The sequence below is a fragment of the Oncorhynchus keta genome, chromosome 31 (assembly GCF_023373465.1).
Source record: "Oncorhynchus keta strain PuntledgeMale-10-30-2019 chromosome 31, Oket_V2, whole genome shotgun sequence".
NCBI classification, from domain to species: domain Eukaryota; kingdom Metazoa; phylum Chordata; class Actinopteri; order Salmoniformes; family Salmonidae; genus Oncorhynchus; species Oncorhynchus keta.
The window spans coordinates 6425415-6435995 of NC_068451.1; the positions used below are offsets into that span (position 1 = coordinate 6425415).

A 10581-nucleotide genomic window follows, 5' to 3' on the forward strand; every position below is an offset into this window, starting at 1 on the left:
AGATTGTAACCTTCCACATTCAAAAGACCTATTCAATGAATACTTTACAGCTTACTTGCATGCAGCAAAAATGGACGGTTAAACCACATATATAGAACACTGTTTAATATTGATGGGTTAAACCACCACAATACTGCCGCTGAGCAGACATTTCTATCTAATCAGCTTGTGTAATAAAGCAATTTGCCTAATGGTTGAGTAAATGAAATGTTTGGGGTTTGGTTTCCATGGCAACCAGCTGTCTGTAATTAGTTAATCAAGACAGGCAAGGGTTGAGGCTCAGAGTGGCTACATATGTCAAGAGGTTGTAAGGTACTTGAATCATTTGATCATCAGGTAGTTTGTGTCCATACCACAGAAACAATGCATCGAGCTCTGCCCATATATCTAAGGTAAAACTTGTGGCTCTTGAAAAATGTTTATCTTATTAGATCATGTATTCCTATTGAATTTCTTTCTCTTGCAGTGTCTTTTTGATTAGCTCTGTCTTTGCTGGAGGTTCCTGGTGTGCCAACACGGCAAGAGGTACTCTCCGTGTGTCCTAAATGTTGTCGCTTAATGCCATATTTTGGCTTAAGATGCATACACTAACATTTCTGTTTTGTTGCCGTCTTTTCACTTTAGCCCGAGCAGCTGCCCTGGGTTTGGACCTCCCTAGGACCCAGTTTGTCCCTTACCATCTTCGACCAACACGCCATAGAAGTTTTGATCCCATAAAAACCCACTATGAAAATAATTATGGTCCCAAAGAGGCTGAGTTTGAGCCTATCCTTTCGCACAACGGTGAAATTCAAGGGGCTGGATATCCAAATGACTGGGCCTACGGACAAGTCTTCCCCAGAGGCTTTCAACCCAAACCGTCTACACTAAACCATCACGGTTCTGATCTCAGTTTGGCTGACTCCTCCGTCTACACTCCCAAGGGACAATTTGTTAGCAGCCACAAGCCCAACTTTGAGCAGGTCAAGAATTCTGTGCCTCGACCAAATGTAATGGTAGCCCCTAGTCAGTTTGAGTACTCAGAGAAAGTGGACAATCGAGGCTACTATAAGCCTGTTGTAGTTCAGCCTGTCGCCAGCAGACATAGAACAGCCCAGAGTGTGGTTTCACGACACCAGAGCAGAGGTGCTGTACCCTATGGAAAAAGTATCCTGTGGTCATGGCCACAGTAGACTTTTCCTTTAAATCTGCTCCACCATCCCAGAGTGGACTCACCAGCCCCCGAGCTAAGAAAATTCTGATCCCAGGGCATGATGCTGTCCATTCTATGATCAAAGAGCTGAAATATGAAGCAGTTTGATTAAGTGTCAGAAAAACCAGGGATCCGGTTGGTTAAGATCCTAACGGACAAACTTTCCTTTGCAAACTACCTTTGTCTGAGGAGCCAACCATACCATTGGTGAGCAAATCGGTGACCTTATGCACTTTTTAAGTGCAAAACATGTAAGTTGTGTTTGTGATCCAGTACATTTACTTATACATGACATCACTGTTCTGAATTACTATTTGGTTATGGCTCTTTCCCCCCCCCACTGTGCAGTGTTTATCCTTCAAATAAAATGTCCATTATGTTTTGAGATGGGGGTTTTTATTACTAAGGAAAATTAAACTGCTAGACCAAATAAAGACTAACCATTTGCTACATTTATAGAATTTTGTTTTTTTTAAGACAAATTATCCAGCATTAAGCGATGCACCAGAAGTGTAGTTTAAAATGTACACTTTGAACAGAAATAAAATGTCCTTTTGAAAAATGGTTCAGTTTGCTTGTGACCTTCAACTTTTGATCACCTTAAGTGATTGTGTCCCTGTAAACTCAACCAGAGGTCATATCCAATCTAAATACCTACTCCAAAGATGGTGGATAAATTAAATTGGTTCACTCAAGCTGTTTAAAAATATTCCTCTAAGTGGGTGTTCCCTCTCTCGTGTGAGCATGCTTTCCTATGTGAGCTTACAGTTTCTCCATATCAGAGCCCCACCGTGGAGGTGTCATAGTACCCATGTATATCTCTGGACAAGGTGACTTTTATCAATCTATTTGGCTCGATTTAATTATTCGATAATGCTAATTAGCATCAAAGTAGACATCTTTGCTAACGGCTATTGTTTCAATTTAAAACTTGCACAATACAGTTCATAAAATTGACCATTTAAAGAAATGTAGCCAATTTAGTCATTACTACATTTAGCTAAATTTAGATACAATGGTGTAAAAATACTATAAAGTACTACTTAAATTGTGTTTTGGGGAATCTGTACTTTATATTTTTGACAACTTATTTTATTTCATTACATTCCTGAAGAAAATAATGTACTTTTTACTCCATACATTTTCCCTGACATCCAAAAGTACTCATTTGATTTTGAATGCGTAGCAGGACTGGAAAATGGTCCTATTCATGCACTTCTTCCTCTAATCTGGTCGACTCACTACACATATGCTTCATTTGTAAATTGTGTTGAAGTGTGTTAGAGTGCCCCTGGCTATCCATACATTTTTTTATATATAAAATTGTGGTGTCTGGTTTGCTTAATATAAGGAATTTGAAATTATTTTTACTTTTGATATTTAAGTAATTACATATACTTTTAATACTTAAGTGTATTGAAAACCAAATACTTTTGGGGTCCTATGTGGCTCAGTTGGTAGAGCATGGCGCTTGTAACGCCAGGGTAGTGGGTTCGATTCCCGGGACCACCCATACGTAGAATGTGTGCACACATGACTGTAAGTCGCTTTGGATAAAAGCGTCAGCTAAATGGCATATATTACTATTACTATATATTACTTTGACGCAAGTATTATTTTACTGGGTGACTTTTACTTGAGTCATTTTCTATTAAGGTATCTTTTTCTTTTACTCAAGTTTGGCAACTGGGTACTTTTTCCACCACTGACTAGATAGTTAATCCAGAGATTCTTACCTTTTCCTCGATATGGCAGTCTCGTGTAAATCATCATTGCATTTGTAGTTCTTTCTGATAGCGTATTAGCAGCTAATTAGCATTTTCTTTGGGGGGGATAAACGCAGGTGAATACATTGCTAAAAGTCACCTTGTCCTAAACCTAGAAAGATTTACATGGTTATCAAAATGTCATGGCCAGGGTAAGCCTACACTAAAATCCCCTATGGGAAAATTGAATGTTGGAAAAACGATTGGAACCATTTCCCTATTTGACCGCTAGGTTTTATGGTTAATATGACTCATACTGTACTACTCTATATCTGGTATGCTCACATGAGCGAGGGAACAGTTGGCTCTGGTCTACTTATTGTCCCCAAAGTTGCCAGGATATCATGTGCATCACAGTACATCTGTACACCCGTAACAAGCCAAGCAGTACAAAACTTCTATTAGATCAAATAAGTGACACTTATCAAAATAGCAATATTTTTATCTTGACTAAATTCAACTCTCATTTCCCCCCATACAAAATCTCCTCACTTGCTTAATAATGTCTGCTTAATGTGGGCAGAATTTGAGCAGAGTACATCCTCTCTCTTAGCCTCTTCCTCTCTGCCTACACTTCATTAACCTCAAATGTATTTGCTGTAGGACTCACATCTACTGTTAAATGTGTCCAACCTTACTGATCTCAGAATGCTCGATGCTACCAGAGTGCCATCTATTGGTGCAAGCATGCTGGTGTCATATTGGACTACACTGCTGTCCAACCAGTACTGTGAATCAAACATATTACCCTTGACAAATACCATAATGTCAGCCTCTTGCTTTATCAACAGGATTGTGATGTTAATTTCACCAAGTAGACTTGATCTTTCAAAGGCTCAAGGTTTGTTTTCTGACTTTTAACATTTGAACAAAGGCTTACATTCATTTGCTTTACAGAGTTCTTCAGAAATATCATATGGGATTTCAAGACGTTTGGATTCACTGCATAGGCATTTTACAAGATGTTAAAGGGACATGACACTCCAAAATCAAACTTTGCCACTTTTTTTCAGACCTTAAATTTGTACTTCTGTTAATATAAGTCCACTTCAAACTGGCCATATGTTTAGTAGATCCAGGACAGTATACAGTATGAACATTTCTTTCTGCCTTTTTGAATGGAGAGCAGGCATGAGAAACACAATTTAATTTGCCATTGGTGTGATTAATTAAAGCAAGGCCTCCATTCCCTTTGCCTTCAGTGAAAGGACCTCACACATCACTCCCAGCTTTCATCTCTCCCTGAAAAGCAGTTTGAGGAGTGCAAAGAAGGAGAGACAGATAAGGTTACACTGAACGCGCCATAAATCAATCTCAGGCGCGCAGAGAGCCAGCTATGAACACTCGTCCAGAACGCAAATAGGAAAGTAAGTGACAGAACAAAGTGAAGCAATTAACTGGGTTTTTAAAGGAGGGGTGGGCAGGAGAGTGTGGTAATACATCATTTGTCAAATGGGTGGTGTGTGGGCAGGTGTGAAGGGGTGAGGGACCTGTCATCCACTAGGTGGGATGACTAAGTGAAAAACACCAGGTGAAGGTTCACCTGGCTTGGAGTTATCAAATATAATGTATTTGTATGGCCCTTCTTACATCAGCTGATATCTCAAAGTGCTGTACAGAAACCCAGCCTAAAACCCCAAATAGCAAGTAATGCAGGTGTAGAAGCACGGTGGCTAGGAAAAACTCCCTAGAAAGGCCAAACACCTAGGAAGAAAACTAGAGAGGAACCAGGCTATGAGGGGTGGCCAGTCCTCTTCTGGCTGTGCCAGCTGGAGATTATAACAGAGCATGGCCAAGATGTTCAAATGTTCATAAATGACCAGCATGGTCGAATAATAATAATCACAGTAGTTGTCGAGGGTGCAGCAAGTCAGCACCTCAGGAGTAAATGTAAGTTGGCTTTTGATAGCCGATCATTAAGAGTATCTCTACCACTCCTGCTGTCTCTAGAGAGTTGAAAACAGCAGGTCTGGGACAGGTAGCACGTCCAGTGAACAGGTCAGGGTAACATAGCCGCAGGCAGAACAGTTGAAACTGGAGCAGCAGCACGGCCAGGTGGACTGGGGACAGCAAGGAGTCATCATGCCAGGTAGTCCTGAGGCATGGTCCTAGGGCTCAGGTCCTCAGAGAGAGAGAAAGAGAGAATTAGAGAGAGCATACTTACATCCTTTATCATCTCTGCACCCAGAGTCAAATATTTTGTGAGCTGGCCAGTTACTCCATGTTAAGGCTCTCATGGGAGACTACGTTCTTAATTATACCGACAATATTTAGATGGGTAATTTTGTTGTCACTCACAATATTATCTCACCAAACTTCTGTACCTGTACCTTTCATGTAATCTTAACCAATCATACATGTGGGTTCGTAGACTTCACTTCCTCTAAGAAAATGAATCGTCAACTACTAATTGTCTAATCTCACAGCGAAATTAGTGCCACACAGTATCTACTATATGACACCACCAGTATGCTTCTGTTTCTTCTCAATCAATGAATTAATGACCCGGTTCCCTCCCTCGTACAGCACAGCGAGAGACTACATTGGGGCTGTTGGAGCCAACCTCTGCCTAACCTGAGTGAGGCTAATTAAGCACACTTGTTTCACAAACACGACAAACACTCTTTTATTAGTACTGTGACTCACTCTCAAACACCATGTGACTCATGCTTCAGGGGAGCCCTCCGTGTGTGTGTGTGTGTGTGTGTGTGTGTGTGTGTGTGTGTGTGTGTGTGTGTGTGTGTGTGTGCGTGCGTGCGTGCGTGCGTGCGTGCGTGCGTGCGTGCGTGCGTGCGTGAACACTCGCTTCAAGGTGTGAATGTATTTCCAGAGAGGTAGCAGGCTCTCCAAGCCCTCCAGTGGAGCACCTCTCATCCCCATAACTAGGGAAAGGAAAGGACAACATTATAGACGGAGCTTATTATGTAAAGGACGTTGTTTATTTACTCTAGGCAGGCACACGAGTGGACATAGCCTGAGAGATGAAGGCTGCGTCCCAAATGGTATCCTCTTCCTTATGAAGTGAAATACTTTTGACCAGAGCCTCATGGGCTCTGGTCAAAAGTACTGCGTTATATCGAAAATCAGGTGCCATTTGGACGCTGGCGGAATTTATATGGGCCATATATACACTGAGTATACCAAACACGAGGAACACCTTCCTAATATTGAGTTGCAGCCCCTCCCCCACACATCTCCCCCTTTTGTCCTCAGAACAGCCTCAATTCCCCGGGGCATGGACTCTACAAGGTGTCGAAAGCATTGCACAGGGATAATGGCTCATTTTGACTCTAACGCTTACCACAGTTGTGTCAACTTGGCTGGATGTCATTTAGGTGGTGGACCATTCTTGATACACACGTGAAACTGTTGAGAGTGAAAAACTCAGCAGCATTGCAGTTCTTGACACACACTGGTGCATCTGGCACCTACTACCATACCCCATTCAAATGCACTTACATTTTATGTCCAGCCCATTCACCCTCTTAATGGAACACATATACAATCCATGTCTCAATTGTCTCAAGGCTTAAAAATCCTTCTTTAACCTGTCTCCTTCATCTACACTGATTGAAGTGGATTTAACAAGTGACATCAATAATGGAAAATAGCTTTCACCTGGATTCACCTGCTCAGTCTGTCATGGAAAGAGCAGGTGTTCTTAATGTTTTGTATACTGAGTATTTAATTATATTCCAGCTACCCTCTTTAAGTTGTTGGTCTCTCTTCATCATTTTGAAGAGAGCGGTCCAGTTTGAAGGAAAAGTGAAGTTCAGGTCTGGCACATTGTCAGCATTGGTGTACTCATCTAGAGGTGAAAGCTCAAGTGTGTGTGTGTGTGTGTGTGTGTGTGTGTCCAACCATCCATCCCTGTGTGCGTGCAATATGTGTGTGTGTGTATATATATATATATATATACAGTATAAATCTGGTTCACCCCAAGTTTCTTCACCCTCCTCCTCTATACAGCAAAAATACAATTTGGCCTGTTTCTATTTCCATGTTTTTTATCTGAACATTTGAAGTCAGTTTTGCATTGTAATCAGTCATTGTTGCTCTGGTTTTGGGCAACATTCTCTAACATAGTTGACTCTTTGAATGCACCTTGTCTTTCCTGGAACATGTCGACAAACCCTCAAACACCTCTTCAAACGTAATTATCTTCTTAACACGCAATCCCAGGAGGCACAGTGTAGTTAATAAGACTGTGGTTATCCCCTCTATCCAGGATCCATCCCACACTCCCTACCTCCCTCGTCCCCTCTTTCCTCCTCTTGTCCTCCCTCCCACAGCAGCCTCTCTCTGTGAGCCCACTAGGCTGCCAGTGCCACTGACCTGTGGTAAGGCGGAAATCAATAGTCAATTCCATTTTGCGGCCAGCGTTTGACAGGTACTAGATACGAGTGGATTGGATGCATGTAAGGAGCAGGACCGTGAGTCTGAGCCTGTCTGACCCTCCCTCCCTCTCACCCTCCCCTATGAAGTGCATGCAGCCAAAGTCCTGTTTCCTCTAACTACTGCCAGTTCAAAAACACTAGCCAAGCAGCCGGGGGCGGGGGGACAAAATATGTTTTGATGTCAAACAAGTGAATCACATGTTGTAGTTGTTGTATAGTAAACATGTATAGATAAATCCATGAGGGGAGCTTCACATGTGTATGGGTTTATCTTGAATACATTATGGGTTCATTACCCGTTGCAATAAGAGCTTTGATGTACATGTATCTATTTGGGCTCCCGAGTGGCGCAGCGGTCTAAGGCACTGCATCTCAGTGCAAGAGGTATCACTGCAGTCCCTGGTTTGTATCCAGGCTGTATCACATCCGATCGGGAGTACCATAAGGTGGCACACAATTGCCCCGGGGTTGGTTGTCATTGTAAATAAGATTTTTTCTTAACAGACTTGCCTAGTTAAGTAAAGGTTAAATAAATAAATACAAATAAATGAAAACCAATATACACTGAGTGTACAAAACATTAGGAACACTGTCCTAATATTGAGTTGGACCCCCTTCTGCCCTCAGAACAGCCTCAATTAATTGGGGCATGGACTCTACAAGGTGTCCAAAGCATTACACGAGGATGTACACTCCATGTATTTCACCAGAAAAGGGTCCTGGAAAATATACGGTGCCGAATATTTCCCCTGCAATGTCTAATTTGTTAATTTGCATAAGACGCTAAAGGGGAGAGACAGTCAGTGAGCAGTAAAATACAGTACATACACAGGAACCCCAATCAAGCGAGGACGGTTCATCCTCAGCCCGTGTTCACTCGGGGCCCCAAGCTAATTTTACTGCTCACTGAGGTGGAACATGTAATACCCAATAGATTGAGAGCACGGCGTTCATTAACGCTGATTCAAGAAAATGATCAAGCAAAATATGTCAACTGCACGATAATCAGTTAATGCATTTTTAATTAGTGTCTACTTCTCTTTTCTCTGTTGATTTTCACCCAATGACTTGGTTATGCATTCCTGCAATTCTCTCTCTGGCGCCCTCTGATTAACAGTTAGGATTCATTATGGTTTGTGAGGACGCAGGAGAGCGGGAGAGTGGGGATATGGTAGTTAGATGAAAAGTTGAGTGGGTAAGCCTCTATATTTGAAACCGAGTCCACCGAAAGAAAATAATTTTACAATTTAATAAGCTAATGAACATGACACAGTGATTGCTCCGACTGCCCATGAGGGTCAAGGCACAATTTACAATCATATTTAAGAGCTGTTTCTATTATTAACAAAGCAACAAAAGGTTAGACAGATAGAGAGGGGCCACTACACATTGGAGAAGACAGTGGTGTGTTTGACACTTAATGGAGGAAACTCAAGAATAGGAGTTCATATTAAACTCTTATGTTGTTCCTAGATAATGGAACTGTAGATATGCAACATAGTCTCATGCACTATATGTTCCATTTTAATGTTTATTGCTAAATAGTTAAATATGGAAAATGTGTTTTTTGGTTTCCAATAAAACTTAGCATATGATCGGATTTAAAAATGTTTAGGTTTCTGTCAGAGTTGAGATTTGTGTTCTGTACAATATTACTGGAATCTGAAGCCATGTTTCTTTCTGAAAAATATTGTTTTTAATGTGACAAAGAGGAAGAGCGAATGCCTTTAATGGCCAGTCAATAGTTCTTTTCACACCCTGGCCTTAGTATTCTGTGTTTTCTTTATTATGTTGGTAATGCCAGGGTGTGACATGGGTGATTTATGTGTCTTGTGTTGTCTAGGGGTTTTGTAGTCTATGGGGTTGTGTTCAGTTGAGTGTTCTAAGTAAGTCTATGGTTGCCTGGAGTGGTTCTCAATCAGAGGCAGGTGTTTATCGTTGTCTCTGATTGGGAACCATATTTAGGCAGCCGTATTCTTTAGGTTTCTTGTGGGTGATTGTTCCTGTCTATGTGTTTTGCACCAGTTAGGACTGTTTCGATTTTTCCACGGTTTCGTACTTTGTATAGTGTTCACGTTTTCATCTTTCATTAAAGATGTTTATAAATAACCACGCTGCATTTTGGTCCTCCTCTCCTTCCCAGGAAGAAAACCGTTACAATTCTTATACCTCGTTTCTCTTTGGGAGCAAATATAGCAGCCTTTGTCAAGGCCATACCAGAGAGGAAGAGGCAAAGCGAGATGAGGCTTATACTGTAGCGTTAAGAAGACCAAGTGAGAAGTTATTGTATGGGGGGCAATGAGAGAGTGTCAAATTTGGTAAAGTGTCAATGATGTGCGTACTGGGAGCGGAGTCAGATGCAGGAGAGCAGAGAGTTGTGAACAGGCGCACACTTTATTTAGGCAGGAGAAACCAACAGACAGACGCCACTGCGTTGAAACCTCCATCCAATTGGCAAAAGTACAAACGTACAAACAAACATACCTCGTAAAATAAACACAAAATAAATGCATACTAGTATAGCGCCTCAATATAGACACGTAGCACAAAACAATCTCACACAAATACATGAGGGGGAACAGAATAAATACATGTAGTGTATTGAAAACCAGGTGTGCAGGGAACAAGACAAAGCAAATGGATAAATGAAAATTGGAGCTGCGATGGCGAGAAAGCCGGTGACGTCGCCCGATCAAATACAAGTTTCGTAATACTTATGTTTCGAGTGTATATGTTTATACAAAAGATCATTGGCTAGTAAATGTAATGTAAATGGCTAGAATGTTCCCATCTGATCTCACCTTCTAGGCCATGCTTGTGTGTGCGCATGTGGACATTTTTACTCATTTTGTATTTCATTTTTTACCATTTATTTAACTAGGCAAGTCAGTTAAGAACAAATTCTTATTTTCAATGATGGTCTAGGAACAGAGGGACAAAACTGCCTTGTTCAGGGGCAGAACAACAGAAGCAAATACTTATGTGAAGGTGGATGCTGTATATAACTATTTTTAGATCTGTCGCTATTTTACGAAATGTACAAATATTTCGGATGATTTGTTTTCTATAACTTTCTGGAGTTGGAGCTCGCAGTGTCAGGAGCGCACTGAAGGCTAGGAGCGGAGAAGCAGTTATCGGATTGTAAAACCTGATGCACCTTGGGTGGTGTGAAAATCTACCTTGTTCTACACAACTTCTACTGGTCGTTGCACACCTGTGCTGAAAT

The 10581-nt window shown here is 41.4% G+C and overlaps 1 protein-coding gene across 1 annotated transcript; it reads left to right on the forward strand.

Annotated features, from left to right (window-relative positions):
• Nucleotides 1-244: 244 nt before the first annotated feature.
• On the forward strand, nucleotides 245-1644 carry LOC118364118 (uncharacterized). Its single transcript, XM_035745350.2, has 3 exons — nucleotides 245-392; nucleotides 467-525; nucleotides 625-1644. Exons 1-3 carry the CDS (start codon nucleotides 295-297, stop codon nucleotides 1170-1172), a joined length of 705 nt encoding a protein of 234 aa, XP_035601243.1. The 5' UTR covers nucleotides 245-294; the 3' UTR covers nucleotides 1173-1644.
• Nucleotides 1645-10581: the final 8937 nt, after the last annotated feature.